The sequence below is a fragment of the Momordica charantia genome, assembly GCF_013281855.1.
Source record: "Momordica charantia cultivar OHB3-1 chromosome 1 unlocalized genomic scaffold, Mcharantia_2.0 BLBB01000001.1, whole genome shotgun sequence".
Lineage (NCBI taxonomy): Eukaryota > Viridiplantae > Streptophyta > Magnoliopsida > Cucurbitales > Cucurbitaceae > Momordica > Momordica charantia.
The window spans coordinates 10022953-10042673 of NW_028275157.1; the positions used below are offsets into that span (position 1 = coordinate 10022953).

Consider the following 19721-nt stretch of genomic DNA (forward strand, 5'->3'; position numbering starts at 1 on the left):
TTTACCACTTAATAGACATGGAAGACAATGATCAATATAAATAGAATTCCAACCAGAAACATATTTTGGACTAAAGAAAATGATGAGAAGTTGGTTGAATGTCTATTGGAGTTAGCAAATTCAAACCAATGACATTGTGATAATGGAACATTTAGATCAGGTTATCTACAACAAGTAGAGAAAATGATAAGTCAAAGTTGCCTGAATGTTAATGTTGACCTCATATAGATCAAAAGTTGAAACTATTGAAGAAATAATATAACGCAATTGCAGAAATGTTAGGGCCAAATTGTAGTGATTTTGGTTGGAATGAACCAGAAAAGTGTATTGATTGTTTGAAAGATGTATTTAATGATTGGGTCAAGGTACGTAATTAAATATGATATTTTATATTTTATTGGATTCCACGTAATATCATTTAATAATAAATATTACATTACATAATATTTATTGTAATCGAATCATACCAATGTTGATAATCATGCGATACAACCAACAGATCTATCACACCACTATATTCACACTGATCACGATGCTGACGTCATAACGATATATATGTTGCAGCTGACTTTGCAAATCATGATCATGTTTTCATCGTAGGTCGATCTGATGTAGACTTGTACAGTATCAGAGTAGAATGGTTTATTTTGTAGGAGCCTAAATTGTCGCAACACTCGATGTGGTAGATCTCACTCAATAATATGAAAGCATATAAGAGGGTTTGAAGTCAACCAAATATCTTGTTCATTATGACAATATTCAGATAATAAAGTCATAATGTCATGAGTATATGGTGTTCAAATAATCTGGAATCATTAATAAGAAAGTATTAGCATTGTTATTAAGTTAGTTGTTTGTAAATAATAAATTCACGTGTACCTCATTGGGCTTAAGTCGATCAAAGCAGGTTCGATATCGAGTCAACATATTTGTAGACTGTTCAGAAGCTATCAAAACTTCATTCCATCAACAGTTATGTAAAATGTATTTAGTTACATATAACTTAAAAATAAATAACATATAAATAAATAAAAATAAACGTACCATGCACTGAGAGGACGTTCAACATATTATTGAGGAGTGAGTACATGGTACTGTGGAGCAATAGTAGGAAATCTATTTCACACCGACACTTGTAAAAGTATCAATGGACCTGCTATATCCAGGGCATCGGCTCGACTAGCCTGACAAAGTTCTCGATATAACCATGCGAGGCATGCATTATCCCATGAATATCGTCCAGCTACCTCAACATCACTCAATAATGAAAGGAACATGAGGTAGACTAATGCGTTCGACTTTTCATGGAATAAAAATCCACCAATGAGTTGCATAATATATGCTCGTCGATATCTCTATATTGTAACGTCATTAGCATCTAATAGTAATTCAGTGAATTGTGCTGCTAGTCAATGAATACTCAACCTAGAGTTCTTAAGTTGAGGAGGTCGGATTCAAAACTAGTAAATCCTCACAGAGTTGTGCCTAATTGTATTGCAAAGATCCTATAATAGGCTCTCCTCAATAGGTAGCTCAAACTGCACAGTAACATCATGTAGTGTAATAGTACACTCTCCACCAGACATATGAAATAAGTGAGTTTTCTGTCTTAATCGCTCAACTGGAGTAGTAATAAGGTGTCAATCTAAGCCCTATCTATGCGACTCCCAAAACCCAGATTGTTGTAGATACGACACTATACGATTATCTAACTTAATGTTGTAAGATACTACAACCTCTCCTCTTCAACATTGCAATACTATGTTAGATCCATTATCCCAAACTAGCTGTGAACGATGTGATCGTTGTAAGTATAACTGATACAAATCCAAATATCCTAGATCCATATTTAATGTTGGAATATAATAAAGTACACAACACATTTATTTCCAAAGTTCATTTTAAATAACATGGAAAGAGAGAATAGTCTATTATAAAGCAACAATGACGTGATGCGGAGCGGTCGACGTCATCCCTTGAAGGGTCTCTTTCGAAATAAGGATTTGGAGTTGCCACCAATCATCTACGAACTGTGATGGTCACCTATTTAAAAAATTTGTTCTACGAAAACATAATTTTTGGTTCGGGAGTCGACTGAGTAGAGAAGGTGTTAGCACCCCACGACACCCGTTCGAAAACGGTACCACATTTTGTCAAAAATTATCCTATTATTTTATTTGGTCCAAAAAAATATTTTTGTGTTTGATTGAAATGTCCCACGTTATATTAATTCACATTTTGTAATAAGATATGAATTAATAGGTATGAGTGGCACGAAGGTCATTAGAAAAATTTATCACCTCGATAATATTGGAAGGTTCCAATTTCCGTCATTGAAGTTTCGAAATAATTCTTAAAAAAATAATGATAAAAAATAAAAATAAATAAATAAAAAGAGCATATAAGAGTTTGAACTTGGATTGCTTATCTCAACAACCAAGTTCATTGCAACTATACCAACACATATAGATGAAAATTAAGTTTCCTTCACAAAATACAAATCTTTATTTATAAACTTTGTTAAAAAAAAACTATAAACGAAAATTTAAAAAAAAAACTTTGATTTTGCTTTAGATTTGAAATTCGTATAAAACAAACTTATTTAAATCTTAGTTAAAAATTCCTATTTAAAAGAAACTTATTTAAAAATGAAATGTTATTCATTTTTCAAAACTTATTTAACAAATCTTTTATTTTAAAATCAAACTTTTATAATTTACGAAGTTTTAAAACTTACCTTTATTGATCAAAAAAATCTTTTGTTTTAAAACACAAATATTATCTCATTTTAAAACTTACCTCAATTTATCAAAAAAAAAAATTTTGTTTCAAAACAAATTTTATTTACAAAATTTTTATTTTCTTTTTAAAAACTAATTTTCGGATTCTTTTCTAAAAAAAATATGTTTGTTTCCAAAAAACGTGCTTTCTTTTTTTAAAAAAAAAAATATTTTTCTCAAAAAAAAATTTCTTACTTAAAACAAAACTTTCTTTTCAAAAACAAATTTTACTTATTTAAAAAAATGTACTTTCCAAAATAAAATTTCCTTATTTCAAAAAAATCTTTTCCAAAAGCATTTTTTTTAATCACGTACTGTAGAGAGGAATTCCTCAGTGTGCCCGCGGGTCTAAAGCCGTGGAGGAGCGCTCAAGCTACTGTGCTGGTGGGAGTCGAGTCGTCGGAGATCTATGCGTCGATCGTAGAGGTTGTTGAAATTTCGTGCTATTGCAGGTGGGTAGCTCGGTTCGTTGGAATACTGTTGTCCGTCGGGATTGTAGAACTTTGCGCTAGACTACTATGCTACAAGTCGCAGGAGTTTGTGGTCGTCGGGAGACGTGTGTCGCTAGACATCGCCGGGCCTGCCTGCCACTGCGTGGGGTCGCTGGTGTGGGTGAAGAAGAAGAGAAGATGGTGGTAAAAAAAAAAACAAACAAAATAAAAATAAAGGAGGAGATGGTGAAGAAAGAATGAGAAGATGATGGTGGGTTCTGTCCATGATGTGTTTGTTGCCCTCTCTTAAATACGCACTCAACATAACGGTAAGATGGAGGAGTCAGAAGAGAAGAGAGAAAAAAGAGGAAGAAGAAAAGAGAGAGTGTGACACTTGGGAGGTTTTTGTCGAAGAAAAAATCAAACCAAACGAAAAACTATTTCTTAAAATTAAAATAAAATCTTAATTTAAATAATAATAATAATATCAAATTCTCTTTAAAACAAAATTTATTTTTGTTAAAATTTAATTAAAACTTTACATTAAAACTTATGTTATTTTTAACCAAACAATTAAATAAAACTTAATAAAATAAATAATAATTTTTTTTAATAAAAGAGAGCCGGACCAAATACGGTGTCTATAGTCTTATGTTAATAATAGACTGATATAACTCCAAATATTTGTTGAATTACAAAACAACAATTGATTCACACCACTAAGAATGATATGATTGCATATGCTTCAACCTGTACCTAACAAATATAAAATCAAATTAAATATTAATAAAATTGTACTAGTATTTAAAAAAATAATAAAAAATCCACATTAATCATCCATTTATCTTGAAGACGAAGCGCCGGAATTGCGAGTTGGACATGTACGTTTGTTATGTCATTTTCTCTTGCATATTCCACAAAGTTAGCATTTAAAGGAACACTTATCTACTTACCCTAAAGTCGAGAATGAGTGAATTTCATCTTGCGTAGTTATGTCCCAGCTTCGCACTCGGTCTCGTCCCCAAAATAGTAGGATTATTGAGTTGGCAACCCCGGTCACTCTCACCCCAAAGGACAATCCCTTATAGGCAGAAGTCTATAACTCACTCAAGATTAAGATCCAATTACTTGATAATCCTATGAAATATTAATTAATTAGTTTACGGTGTTATAACGAAAGATTAATTATTTCGCGGTCAGGTCTTATACAAACTCATTGTATAAGATAACCACACTAGGGAAATTAACAAATATAACCCTCTAGGTAAAACTTTTTGCTCAAATAACCCTCCCCTCAAAAAATGTTTTGAAAGATCCACCATATTATTTTAATGAAATTAAAAATGACTGAAATTACGTTTATGCCCTCAATTAAAAAACAACCGTTGCACTTCGTTTCCCCCTCTTTCCCTTCTTGTGCATACGCTTCAACTTCTTCTTCTTCCTTCGATTTTCTTCAGTTCGTTTTCCATCTTTCTCTTCTCGTCCAAGAAAAGACATTGGTTCGCTATGGGTTTCTTCCGTTGTGCCGTTGAATATTCATTTTCTTCCATTGTGTCTCACCCGCGAAATCGTGGTTGTAATTTCCCTAATTTACACTTTTAGTTAGGGGTTTCTCTGATCATACTCTTATTTGACGTTGTGGGTTTTAGGGTTAAAACTTTTATGATGTATGTGAATGTTTGATTTTGTGCGATTTGGGGTGAAATTGGTCAGGGTTTTGAAAATTTTTTGTAGTGAGTTTAACTATCGGGGCGATTTTGGGCGAAATGAGTTTGTAGGTTTGTTTTTCTTGTGAATTTCTCGTGGGGATCTTGGGCGAGATTCGACCGAGAAATGAACATCAAAGGATATCGCTAAAGGTACCATGAGAAATCAGAATGTTGATGTTATTAAGTTCTGTTAAATTTCTTGGGGGCCTCTCGGGCGAGGTTCCATCGAGAAACTTAACAAATTCAGGTTTTGTTGTGATGATTTCTCGTGGTACCTCGAGCATTATGAATGACTATTTGATTTCTCAGGGTCATCTCGTCCGAGATCGTCTCGAGAAATTTAAGAGTCATTAACGCTTGAGGTACCACGAGAAATCATCACAATAAAACATGAATCTGTTAGATTTCTCGAAGCACGATCTCGCCCGAGAGACCCCCGAGAAATTTAACAGAACTTTGCTTAACCTGTGATTTTTTATTATTTATGGGTTCTGTTTGTATGGTTATCGTAGTGAATTTTGTATTTACTCATCTCCAGGTTTTGAAAAATGGAAATGAGACCTAAAATAGACCCTGCAACTTATGCCTCTGCAAATGTGACCTGTCTATCGTACATAGCGAAGACAAGCACTGGTATTAAGGAAAAACTCACCCCCAAACAGCTAGCCATGTTTAGGAAAACTATTTTCGGACATCTACTAGACGTGGACCTTGTATTTAATGGGTCGTCGATACACAATATCTTGCTTAGGGAGGTTGAGGATAGTACACGTAACACAATTAGTTTCAACCTTTTCGGGAGGAAGGTGTCCTTTGGATGGAGGGAGTTTGACATAATTAGTGGCCTACACTATGCCAAGACCCCAGTTAGGAAAGACATATATCCTCATAGACTTAGGGCCCTATACTTTAATGATAGGACCGACATTGTGTTGAGTGACTTCGAGAAAATGTACATAGCCACACAGTTTGAGGATGACAATGATGTGGTTAAGGTATCGATTGTTTACATGGTAGAACTAGTTTTGTTGTGAGAGAGAAAACTATGAAGTTTGACCATACCTTATTGCAACTATAATTAGGTGTCCCTGTCATTCGAGAAGATGATAAGTAGTCTTCATCGTGGCTCGTCGAAGAAGGCAAAAGATGGAGGGTTGAGGATATCATATAGTTTGTAGAGTTTACCTGAGCATTGCAGATATGAACATAAATACCTTTTTTCGTTGTTTTCAATTATGGCTTATAACGTGAATCGCTCATTCGTACAGGTATGGGCATACAAGATTATATCTCCCCTATCTGGGCAGGTTGCGAATAAAGTTCTTTAGGATATAGTACCACATATCCTCCGGTGGAGGTGCGGCAATTCGACTGCATGACATGTTCTCGACCGAGAGATTTTTCGATCTATAACAGTAAGTTTGATTTCAATTTTAATTACGTTGTAAATTAATTATCATATTTACCCCGACGCTACCTTACTATTGCTGCAGGGAAGAACGCGAACATTAGATGAAACTGATGTAGAGACAAACTTCATGAATCGATCCTTCGACCCACCCATATCAGAGGATGATGACGTCATGAAAGATGATGCTAGACCATTAGCTGTACATGAGGCAGTATAACGATGTCAGCCGAGGTAATGATGCTGGACCATCGGTTATACGTGAGGGATCACAGTATGACGATGGGAGTCGAGGTACGGACGTTTAGATGGTTGAGAAAGAGCCTGATTTGGAGAATGAGAAGACCAAGGGTAAGAATAAAGTTCGCATATCTAGCGTGCGCCTGAAGAGGGTTGAAAAGCGCTTGAGGAGCATGGACAAGCGTATGGATGAGCGTATGGGTGCCATAGAGGTCGAATTGAAATCAATTAAAAAAACTTTGCGGCAAATTGCTAAGGCACACAAAATTTATCATTTACATATGTCGTTTATAATTTTTATTATTAGTTTGTCACTCAATATGTAGGGTTTACCTATTGATCCGAGCGACATAAGGAAATGAAAAGGTATCGAGCAGGGAGATGGTGCCAAGCTGGGAGATGAAGGGTGACAGGATGATGCTATGGACGGTCAAGCTACTGATCGCATGGACGTCGATCCTGTGAAGGTCATTATTCAACTTGATATCTAAATTAGTGATAACCAAGGTTGCATATGTCCTCTTTGCAGCAACATGCACGAGACTTGTCCTTAAAGGAAGCTGTGAACAAAGAGAACGTCCAACAAGGTGTCGAGGCAACACCAATTGAGCATATTATCATTAATTCGCAGTACACCAAGTCATCCATAGACAAGGTATGTAGTTGGTTTTCACCGTCGGTCTACTAAGCCAATATTCATTATTTTAACACTAATGCTTCATGAGCATCCCGCGGACGACTTCTCGGACTCCGACATGGAAGAAACAAGAGAGGTTAAATCACAAACTACTGCGGATATGTCCGGCACATCACATGTGGACGCATACGAGATACGTGTGCTATCCTAACCAATTTATCTGCCTAAGCCTCGACAAGGCTCTCAGAAGAGGAAACTATCTTGGAAGCTCTGTGGATCATTCATAGTCATGGAGAATGGAAAGAAGAAGAAGGTGATTGGGTATGATATATCCACTTGTCGATATCCCTCCTAAGCAGGTCATTAAGTTTCGTGCATGGATGAACAACCCTAATTCTAAACATGTGAGTCGTAAATTGTGCTACAGTAAGAAGCGCAAGACATGTTTCATGACCTTCTAACCTCATATAAGTGGTTGACCAGCGAGGTGGAGGATCGAAACCCTAATATCAATTTACATTTTAAATTGCATGTTTCTAACAATATTGGCCCATATAGGTAGTAGATTCGTTGGTGATGTTCACGCGCAACAAGCTTGAGCAGTGTCTGGACTTGTGTTCTACGAGGTTCACGATCAGTGACGTAGATCTTGCAGTATGATCTATACTACGACCAAGTATTCAAGGTTACATAGTTTTTTTTGTGTTAGTTAATATTTTATCATATTTTCTATTCAAACTGCAGAACTTCTTCCGAGGAATCGATGATATATACAAGCGCTTAATAGCCCCAAACGTCGTTCCAGCAAGAGTAGCAGCAGAATACAACTGGGAGGGCAAGTATAAAAAGATCCTTAGCTACGTCAACGACACTCACACCGACTACCATATACAGTGGCTGGAACTCAACGCTGTGTACTTGCCGTACAACACCGATGGAAACCATTGGATCATGGTTTTCATCGATCTGGAAGAGGGTGAGATTGTTGTGTGGGATTCTTTGATGGCATCACAACATCGACGGCTCTAGAGGATGAGTTGATGCCGATGAGAGTCATCCTCCCAGCGTTGATGTCTGGCGTTAAGGTAGTCGAGCCTACCCTACCTAGTCTACCATGGCGCATTCGTCGAGTAACAGAGGCACCACAACAAACTGGTTCAGGTGATTGCGGTGTATTTTATATAAAATATTTTGAATATGATGTAACGGGCTCCGATCTAACAACATTAACTTAGGAGAGAATCTCATTTTTTAGGGAAAAACTTGTCATTGAAGTGTGGGCAAACAGGTGTATGTTTTGAATTATAGTAGTTTTTCCAATCTATTAATGTTCCAGGTTTTTTCATTTAAATTACATCAATAAACTTCCGGCTTGAGTAAATTACAAAACATATTAGCATATTACAAAAATTTGAGCACATTACAAAATTTTTAGTACTTTGGACAAAACAAGAGGCGTGATGTTAACATTTTCGTGGAATTTCATGGGCAAGATAACCTCGATCTCGCCCGAGGTAAACCATATATTGATTATCAACAAACTGTAGAATTTCTCGGGCGAAAGTGTTTCGATCTCGCTCAAGAAATTTGACCGAATTCAGGTAATGAGCCTGAAATACTTCACAGGCAAATGTGTTCCAATTTCGCCCGAGAAATTCCACAGAATTTGAATATCCACCCTTAATAGTTATAGGCTGAACCTTGCTCCATCCATACTTGTACACAGAAAAATGTCAACACATATGCGAACGTTTTATACAGAACGGCAACATCAACATCAACATACTTATGAATGTAACCCACATTAAGAATACATATACAACCCTGCATCTAATTCTCTGTCGTTCACAGCGGTTGGCGACAGGTTTTTCCTATTGTGACCCTACATTCTACACCTACTACATTTGTGAACTTGTTGAGACTCTCCGGATGAAGGTACAAACTCTTCGTAGATTGCAATCACCGAGAGTTTGAACTCTTCGTACAAACTTGTTGAGACCCTTCAGTTGTATCGAGCATTCGACGGTGTACAAAATCTCCGTAGATTTCTTCATGTGATATTCATAATTCAATCTCATTGCAAACACTGAGAGTTTGAACTGTAATTCTTCTTTCGATCAAAAAGTACTCCCTATCGCAATGTACTCAATTGACAAACCAACTTCATCCCCTATCCTTGTGAGTTCCTTGAGCAAGAAGCTTAACCAGTTGCACACGGTGCATTTGTACTGACCATGTGCACTCTGTTCAAGGGGTCTAAAGATGGAGCCGCTACATACTCTAGGTCTACTTCCGCCTCGTTCTCAACATCAACATCATTCTCGAACTCAGTATCGTGGTTCTCATCGTCCTCATCGTCATACTCTACGTGATTGTCATTATTATCGTTCCATTGACTACAATAGTTTGTTTCATCATCACCAAGTTACATGATGGACCAGCACCCAGGAGCTTGAAATCAAAAGGAACTGATGACACATAATAGGGAACGATTTGCCCTAATTGGTGAGGAAATGAATGGAATGCTTCAGTTCTTGGAATGATACGATTCTGTGAAGTGCTTCCACTACCGTGTCTTTGCTTCGGTACGACAGATATGTACAATGGGACTTCAAAAAGAGGTGGAGGCCATCTTAAAAAAAAATCTAAGTCTATGGTCATCGAATATATAATACTGTGGAACCTGGTACTGCAAATTGAACAAGTATACACAACGTATCAAGATGTTGAACTGGTCTGAATCTATTCAGGTAAGCCTGAACATAACATTTATGAGTTCGTTATATGTTATATTATCGTCCACATCTAAACCTCCCATAATCTCATCTTCATATATAGGTTGTGACTCATTCCACATACCATCATACCTAATAAAGAGACAAGGCATCTTGCATGACGAACGAACAATATTCTTAAAATCATAACAATATAAACAAGATTGACAGGCGAAATTAAAATAATTCACTGGCGAAATTAACATGATTCACGGGCGAAGTTAACTTAATTCACGGGCGAGAAATCTCGTGCAAAGTAGTATCCCTTCTAGCTCGTGATGCTTATCGTATACATCTCGAGCGTGAATACTTCCAACTTCACCCGAGAATCATAACAAATATCCCAATACCCAAGGGAAAAACAAAAAAACCCCCAATCCACTCTATGTTTCCACAAAAAAGGAAAACAAGAAAAAATGATAAAAAGGCAGAGACGCAAATGTGCTAGTTTATACACGAAAACAAAACATCGTTTCCAAAAGAAATATCACCTACCTCGTTGGTGTAGAAAAGATTTATTCAGCCACAAACTAGGTGCAGATGGAAGAGTTACTTTGAATGTACGATATTCTTTTTGTTGTCTCAAAGCTGAGTACAAAATGCACGGATGAAAAGTAAAGACTTTCCTAGGAATGGTTTGCTGAACAATAAACGTGTGAGAGTTAGGTGTTTTCCTTAATTGAAAAACTTCAATTCTCAGGCGGGACAATTACATTTAACAGCTGTGAAGTTAACGTAGGTCAACCACATTTCTCGCCAAATTCTCGCCCATCAATGACATTATGTTGTTATTTTTCACATGTTTCGCTCGAGAAAATGCCGATCTCGCCCGAGAAGTTAGTTTGTGAATGAGGGGTAGTTGGGTACATTTACTTCCACTGACACATTAGAAAAAGCAATAGTGGGTCATTCAAAACATTTTTTGAGGGGTGGGTTATTTGAGCAAAAAGTTTCCCCCAGAGGATTATATGTGTTAACATCCCCCGCACTCGCATGACTCCATATGAACGACCTAGATAGAGTCGTTTGTAACTATTATAAAGCGAGCCGTATCTATAGTGTTACTAGGATAAGGTACCTAATCTTATTCATGTATTATAGACCATTCAGGTTATTACTGAAACATTATCCACTTGTATATCGAATATATACTGTATATTTATTATATACAATATCAAATATATACACTATATATTCAATATATACCGTATATCAAATATATTCCATTCCAGTTACATTAAATAACATTGGATCTTAGTTTATTGGAATATGAGTAATGCAAAGAAATAATAAAATAACTTTTTATTGAATAAATAATTTGTTTATTAATAACAAACTCACGAGCTCAGGACACAAAACTCAATAATGTCAAGTTCACCGATGCAGTAATTCCAACAAAGCTCCCTTGAAAACACTATTGATACACTATTCTAGATTTGTTGTCATCTATCAATATAAAAATCCTTTATCATGTGCATATGTCCATTTTTATATGTTTATTTGAGTGAAAAGTCAATACAATCTGAACTCAATTCTTGTAACTATCTCATATATTTTTTAAATTTACGCTTTTAGTGTTGACACCCAACAAGATACACCAAATCTTTCAGAGGCTTTGATTTATATTTATTGTTCATGATGAAGACAAAATTGATGACGTGCTCTCGATTCACTCTAACCATTTTTCTTATTGTTCACAACTACCAAAATACCTCCATATCGATCAGAAATTAGATAAATATTATCTCATTCAGTAATGAAATTTTGCAAGGCACACAAAAACCATGACCAACTGAAAGTATTTTTCTCTCAAACAACAACAAAGGCAAGGGGGAATATATGCCAATTTGCATCAATTGAGGTGACAATAAGTAATTTTTCCTAATTCTTCCCATACAAGTATATACCATCAATCTGGATTAATGACCAACAATATTTAAATCCTTCAATTGCAGGACTAAATGACCCAAAAACTCGCCCAAAAATAAGATTGTCAGGTTTACTTGAAGGTATCAAATCCCAAAGAACTAGAGTGTCTATATTGTAATACACAACAATATTCAACCAATATGGGAGCTCTTCATACGATTTTTCTCAATCTCCAAAAACTTTATTAATTCTTTTCGCTTAGTTTGCTACACATGTCTATAGTTCACACAATATCCAAATTTCTTTTATGGTTTCTTGTAATGAAACTACTGACATACTAGAATCACGTCGTACAATATTTTGGATTTCATTGTACATAAAATTTGAGTCCAATTGTGAGTGATTCTAGGTGAGCTTTGCGATGAGTATGAATGAATCTCTTCAAGTACGTTGATTTCAAACATCCCATAGGATTTACGTCGATGAGCGTGAAACTTCCACTTGCAACTATCATTTCATTGTTGCATTTTACATACCACATATCTTGATTTGATTCTCTTACAACAAATTGATAATGTTGTGTTGTCACTAATACTCATTTTCAGCGACGCGCCTCAAATGTCGCTGAAAGCTAAAAGGACGTGTTATCAGCAATGTCCTTAGCGACGAATTGCCTTTTGTCGCTGAAGGTTTTAACGACATAATTGAGTTTTCAGCGACATTTCTTGCGCATCTCTAAAACTCCTTTTTCTTGTAGTGACAGTAGTTCTTCTTTGCTTGTAAACTTCGAACCTATACGTATATTATCTGGATTCATTTCTCAGACATTGACCATTCTTCCCACTTTCACCCTTCTTCATATAATGAATCAATAATCTCAAAATCTATTTATGTGGATGTATCAGAATGTGTCTCTTCATTTGGACGTAGAGGATAAAAATTTACTGGAGGGTTCAAACACAATTATATATTCCAAACAATTCATCAATTTCTACTTCTATATAAGAAGCAGACCCATTTTCAGGTTTAAGTATTACAATTTCATCACAAGCTAATGACATAAATGATCAACTTTCGAGGATTTTAAATCTTTAAGCATGCAATTGTACAAAATTATAACTATATTAACAAATTTTTTTTACACATATTAACGAATTATTTTTAATCAAACATAATCTATAACATAACCAATATCCAAATAACTAAACATAATGTATAATTAAACATAATCCATAACATAAAACAAAAAAAAAAATTAAACATAATCCATAAACTAAATCCAAAAAATTAAACATAATCCAAAATTAATCAATCTATATCCAAAACTAATTTAATATAATCTAAACTAGTTCCTAACATATTACAAAGATCTAAAACTATTTTAATATAATTTACATAATCCATAAACTAATTTAATATAATCTAAACTAGTTCCTAACATATTACAAAGATCTAAAACTATTTTAATATAATTTACATAATCCATAATGGTTCAAAATAAATATAAAAATATTAAACTAACAAAAAATACACCCACCTAAATCAAACAATATGTGTAAAGGAAACAAAGAGATATAAATAATTACACATAATTAAACGTAACAAATAACCCTAACCTAAATCTAAATAATTAAACATATTCCAAAACTAATCAAAATATTTCAAAAAGTGTAAAGGAAAGGGAAAAAAAGGGAAAAAAAAATATTGGCAGTAGTGGCAACAAGCGAGGCAGCGACAGACAACAACCAATGGTCAGAGTTTTAGCAGACAACAGCTATGGGTGGGGACCTATTTTGTTCTTATGTCCCCACGTAAAACCACTTCCTCATATGGAAATCGGATGCGACTCCCGTCACTCGAAACGTGGCTCCAAGCTAGGACAGCTAGAGCCACGTCACACAAAAGTCGTAGCCGACATCTGTGACTCGAGTGAAATCGGTTGCGATTTCATCCTAAAGCGCATTCAATAGCTGCAATTTTAGTTGAAATTGTAGCCATTACCCGCGATTTATTGGAAATCACAACCAATGACTACGACTTAGCTAACCTACTTTTGAAATTATTTTCAAACCTACATTATTTATGTCATTTATTCTTTAAAAAACATTATTAAAAAAATCTCATGTATTCATTTCTTATATATATATATATATGCCCTTAACCGCACCGTTTTACAGGAGGCCCCACCCAGCATCCTCCCGCTAATCCGTTTTCGGTAACAAAACTGACAATGGCTCTCTCCCACTCTTAAACCCTCGTCCGCCTTCTTCTTCTTCTCTCTCTCTTGTGGCTAAGAGAACCGCCGTGGGGAGCTGAATTCACAACCGCTGCAGCTCTGAAGAGATCCAAAGCCATGTTCATGGCTTCTACTTTTTCTCAGCTTCTGTTCATCCCCAGGTTCTTTATCAACTCCCGCTCAATTTCGTTAAATTCCCCCAAAACAAGCAAACACTGAAATAAGCCCAGATGCTAGTTTATGTACTTTGTAAGTTTACATGAACGAAAATGGGGGAAAAGTTGGAGTTTACATCTCAGCTTGGTTTCCTTTGTTTGCGCCTGTTTTGGATTTTGGAAATGTGGGAATGTAAGAAAATTTTTAATTCATGCCAACAACTTAAAACACCCGTTGGAAATTATCATAATTTGTTGTGTAATTGTGTTAGGGTGGTTCGATACAACTTTTGGAACAGTATTGGTTAGGCTTTAGTTCAGACTGCTTAGTAACATATCACTCTCATGTTTGGTTCTATATTTTTAAAAGTAATTTTGAAGTGTTTTTCGATCAATCACTTTTGAGTTAAGGGCACTCTACAACTACAAGTGCTTTCTCATCTATTTTATGGTGCTTTTGAATTTCTTAGAAGTGTTTTATTTTACTCTATACAATAATGGTTTTGAGTAGGAAGTGCTTTGAGAATGTAAGAAAATGTTAAATTTGTGGCAAGAGCTTAAACAGGTTACCTTGGGTTGAAAATTATCATACTTTGTTAGCATTAGGATGAATTTGTTATGAATTTTGGAGTAGAAAGTGTTTTCACAGGATTTCCATTATGTTTGATTACATAGAAAAAATCAGTAGCATCTTAAATGAAAAAGCATTTAATTAATGTTTCTTTTGAAAGTGCTTATCAAAAGTTTGTTTCACTTAAAAGTCGTCCCAAACTGACTCCGCATCTTTGATGATATAGGTGTGAGTCAAGTTGGTCGTTTCACTGCTACCCATCCCTCTGCTTAAATCAACATCTGGATCTTAGATTACACAATAAATGGGCTGTTACAGCTATATCTAAGAGGAATGTTTCAGAAAGTTTAGCTCAAGAGGGAGTCGATGACAAGGAGATTGCAAAGAAGAAGACTCCTAGAACTCCTAGACGCTCCACCAAAAGAACTAGGAAGAAAGCTTCAATAGATACACCGGACCCGAATGATGAATTATTATCTTCAACCAATGAGACTGAAGCTGAGGAAAACATTGTAAATGCATCTTCTGAGGATTCTAAGGCAACCTCGAGAAGGTCTCGAAGCAAAGGTATTCTATTCCCATGTAGTCTTTTATCTAAAATTTGTGCTCTCAATATGTGTCATTGAGCTTATTCACTCCTTTTATACCTTGTAAGTGCTGAACCGCTAATTGAATTCATAGCTGCATCTACTTCTACTAGCGTGGAGGAGGATGACAAGGCTGTGACGAAGGCAAGGCGAGGGAGGAAGCCAAAGAAGAAGGATAACAGTATGCAGCTTCAGTTTAGTGAGTCTGAAGTTAGTGATGCAGGAAATTCCTCGATCACTGGGAATGATGTTGATGAGAGTGACGAGGAATTGGATTTCAGTACAGATGAGGGAGATGATGTAAGTATCACATATGGTTGGCCTCCTCTTGTTTGTTGCTTTGGAGCAGCACAACATGCTTTTGTGCCATCCGGAAGGCCAGCTAACAGACTTCTTGATTATGAAATCCACGACAGAATGAAAGATGCATTCTGGGTCCCAGAAAAGTTTGTTAGAGCACCTGGAGGATCTGCAGGAAGTGTTGCAATGGCCCTTTCAAGCTTGGGTGGCAAAGTAGCTTTTATGGGAAAACTTGGGGATGATGAATATGGCCAGGCCATGCTGTACTATATGAATGTGAACAATGTCCAGACCCGATCCGTTCGAGTTGACAGTAAGCGGGCAACTGCTATGTCGCTGATGAAAATTGGGAAGAGGGGTCGCTTGAGAATGACTTGCATCAAACCTAGTGCAGAGGATTCTTTGTCGAAGTCAGAGATCAACATAGATGTGTTAAAGGAGGTAAAAGATGCAAAACTCTTTGTATTAAGAAGAATATACTAAACTGTTTACCTTTTTTTTCCATGAAAGCTATCAGATTTCAGAAAATGTAGAGATGACAAAGCTGTGGGTCCTGTGCAAATTGTATAGTTGTCCTTATAATTTAGTAGATCAGGTCATAGTCTACATTATTCTGTCTTAAGGTTCTGGTCAATAATCTGATTTGGTTTATTTAGAATATATTTCTCTCATACAACCCAGTAAAATATTACTTATCTAGTCACTCTCAACTGTCTCTGGAGCAGCTTAAAAAGAATATAAATGGAAAGACAAAATAACTACAACTGCTGAAGCTTTGTGGTTTTGCTTATTTAGGTGGTAGTGCCTTACATAGATGTAATTTAAGCTTTTTGAATATAAACTGATGTGATAGAATTTAGAGGGTTTGAATATTTAGTAGGTAAATACATCATGAACATACTGATAGTAGACTTAAATTTTTATTAATGGAAACAAATATTAAAAAAGGAGGGAGATAAGATAGGACTCAAGCCCAAGCCAGGGAATTACCACAAAACTTCTCTTGCTTTGATTTGGAGAATAGAGTTGTTACTAAGTTTCTATCTGAAGAAGACCAATATGAAGCTGTTATTGATTGATGAATGAAATATTACAAAAGGAGGGATAGATCCCGAGGTCCCAGAAATTAATCCATTTGACCAAAAGTATAGTAGGACTGTAATATGAGAAATTTTGCTTGCATTTACACAAGAAAAGAGCCATGAAGAGAACTGAATTAAAAACAGAGTCAACATTTTTTGGAGTTGCTGAAGATATGGTTCTTCCTCTCAAGCCAAGTATTCCAAAAGAAGGCCCTGGTTAAACCTTCCACTGTTTCTTTCCATCCAAAAATGCCCCAAGGTGACTTTGGAGATTAGTCATAAAATAGTAGCTTTAATCTTCAACTTTAAGCCAAAAAATTGCTGAGAAACTCTCTCCTCATCCTCTCTCTCTCTCTCTCTCTTATATATGCTAGAGTTCGTAACTGATATTGCTTGATTATAACTATATTCCACTTTGCATTTCACATCCTGTTTTGCAGGCTAAAATGTTTTACTTCAGTACCCATTCGCTCCTTGATCCAAATATGAGGTCAACTACAATGAAAGCCATCAAAATCTCCAGAAAGTTAGGAGGAGTTATTTTTTATGACTTGAACCTTCCTTTACCTCTCTGGCAGTCTCGGGACGAAACGAAAAAGTTCATAGAACAAGTTTGGAGTCTTGCAGATATTATTGAGGTCACAAAGCAAGAGCTTGAGTTCCTTTGTGGGATCCAGCCATCAGAGGAATTTGACACCAGAAACAATGATAGTTCAAAATTTGTCCACTATGAACCAGAAATTATTAAGCCACTTTGGCATGAGAATCTCAAGGTCTTGTTTGTAACTAATGGAACTTCTAAAATACACTACTACACAGAGGAGCATGATGGTGCTGTTCTTGGAATGGAGGATGCCCCAGTTACCCCTTTCACTAGTGATATGTCAGCATCGGGAGACGGCATTGTTGCAGGTAAACGTTAACATTAGACTAAATATATATTTTAATCTTTAATGTTGTTGTGGTTTTTCAATCTAGTCCATATTCCCTTTTATAAAGTTTCAATTTAGCTCTTTATGATTCAATATTTTTCGGTCATACCATTTTTCGTTGGTGAATGTTAAACTTGGCGGATGATAATATTGAATTGGTAGAAATTTAAAGAAGGAATTAGAACACCTAAGAGAGGAGAGGTAAAGTTGAAGTTTTTCTACCCATTTCTTAAAATTTTGGAGAAATAATTGACTTTCTTCCCTTTGGTGACTTAATTCTTCCTCGCCAATTTATGCTTTGTAGGGTTATTATCGATGAATTTTAACATTCAATAACGTAAAAGGTATTACTCAAAAATGTTAAAATTGGAGGAACTAAATTGAAACTTTTAAAACAGCTACGTTGAAAAAACACTCAAACATCATGGACTAAAATAAAAAATATATGAATGATGTAGCATACATTATATATACATTCGCATACATGTATGTACATGTGTAGATCGGTAAATTTCCTCACAGACGCATATGCATCTCTATATTTGATTATATTTTGGATTCTAGATCAATTCAAATGCATATAAGATGAACATCTTTAACAATTATTTACAATTTTGTACCTCCAATCTATAAAATAATGACTGTCTCTAACCCCCGGCCTGTGGACCATTGCAGCTCTAATGAGAATGTTGTCAGTTCAGCCCCATCTGATTACTGATAAGGGATACTTAGAGCACTCGATAAAGTATGCCATTGACTGTGGCGTTATCGACCAATGGTTACTCGGCCAAACACGTGGCTATCCTCCTAAAGACGACACAGAAGAAGTGACCCCTGACGAAAATGGCATCCGGTCTATAACAGAAGTGGAATTCCGCACGGTTGCATCTGTAAGTTAACTTCATTATTGCCATTGATGGGTGTAGATTATTTGTTGTATGCCTCAGAAAACAGGGGTTTCTGCTTCCTTGTCATCAACTGCTGTGAGAAAATGTCTTCTCTCTTTTGGCTTAAGTCTTAACTATGATGTAGTTTTAGGGTAATATAAATTTTGTATTCTACAAGGGTGTTCGCTAGACCAATTCTTTTAGCATGAAAAAAGATAGTATTGTTCCCTGTCTTAACAAGAGAGAAACTCTAACCCGAGTCGACTGCACTTTGTGTAATTTTGAATATGTGGCTAATCATACTCTCAATATGATAGTTTTACGTCTTAATGATAGTGAGATAAATTTCAACACTATGAGATTGACTGGAGACGAAAGCCTTTTTATATTGAGTCGTTGGAGGTATTAGCACTTACCACTCGTTTGTTTTATGAGAAGATATTGTTCTCATCGATAACTAGATTCGTCATGGTTTATTTTTGTGACTTGTAAGCATTCTTAAGACGAACACAATAAAATGTTTTTTTTTTAGATTCTCATTTTGTGAGAACAAGATTACTACGGACTCGTTTGGTAACGTTCCCGTTTCTCGTTTTCAATTTTCTTAAGAAATTTAAATATTTTATAACTGACTATGTTTCTTGCTTCTCATTTTTTTTTTTTTAACATTCTCAAAATTGTATAGAAATTTTGGAAACAATCGAAACAAGTTTTGTTCTCACTTCCAATTGATTCTAAAACATAAATAAAAATATTATTTTATGATACTTGAATTCTTGACTGATGGGGCTATACTTCATTTTTTTCATTAAAAAATGAGAAACATGAATGTTACTGAATGAGTCCTAGTTTTGTTTTTTTTCCAAATCCTTCTATATGTAATATGTTTACTTCTATATTTATATTTACTAGTTTTGTTTGTTGTTCCTTGTGAATCTCCAAGCAAGTTTGAAGATTTATTATTTTGTATTATAATGGAATAATTTAAATTAAAATTATTTCGGTTATCTTTTAAAGTTTTTAGTTATACCACCAACGTGTATTTTTTATTTTATTGGATTGGAACTTAAATTTGAATAAGGTGTGAAGTGTGAAATTAGACCTTAATTACTCACTAGGA

The 19721-nt window shown here is 35.4% G+C and overlaps 1 protein-coding gene across 2 annotated transcripts; it reads left to right on the top strand.

Annotated features, from left to right (window-relative positions):
- The first annotated feature begins 14073 nt into the window (after nucleotides 1-14073).
- On the top strand, nucleotides 14074-18957 carry FLN2 (fructokinase-like protein). Of its 2 annotated transcripts, none has more exons than XM_022295975.2 (5): nucleotides 14074-14248; nucleotides 15040-15380; nucleotides 15495-16141; nucleotides 17223-17694; nucleotides 18390-18957. In XM_022295975.2, exons 1-5 carry the CDS (start codon nucleotides 14205-14207, stop codon nucleotides 18611-18613), a joined length of 1728 nt encoding a protein of 575 aa, XP_022151667.1. In that variant the 5' UTR covers nucleotides 14074-14204; the 3' UTR covers nucleotides 18614-18957. The 2 variants fall into 2 exon arrangements, with proteins under 2 accessions (XP_022151667.1, XP_087983749.1); XM_088127623.1 differs by lacking the exon at nucleotides 14074-14248 and adding an exon at nucleotides 14289-14435.
- Nucleotides 18958-19721: the final 764 nt, after the last annotated feature.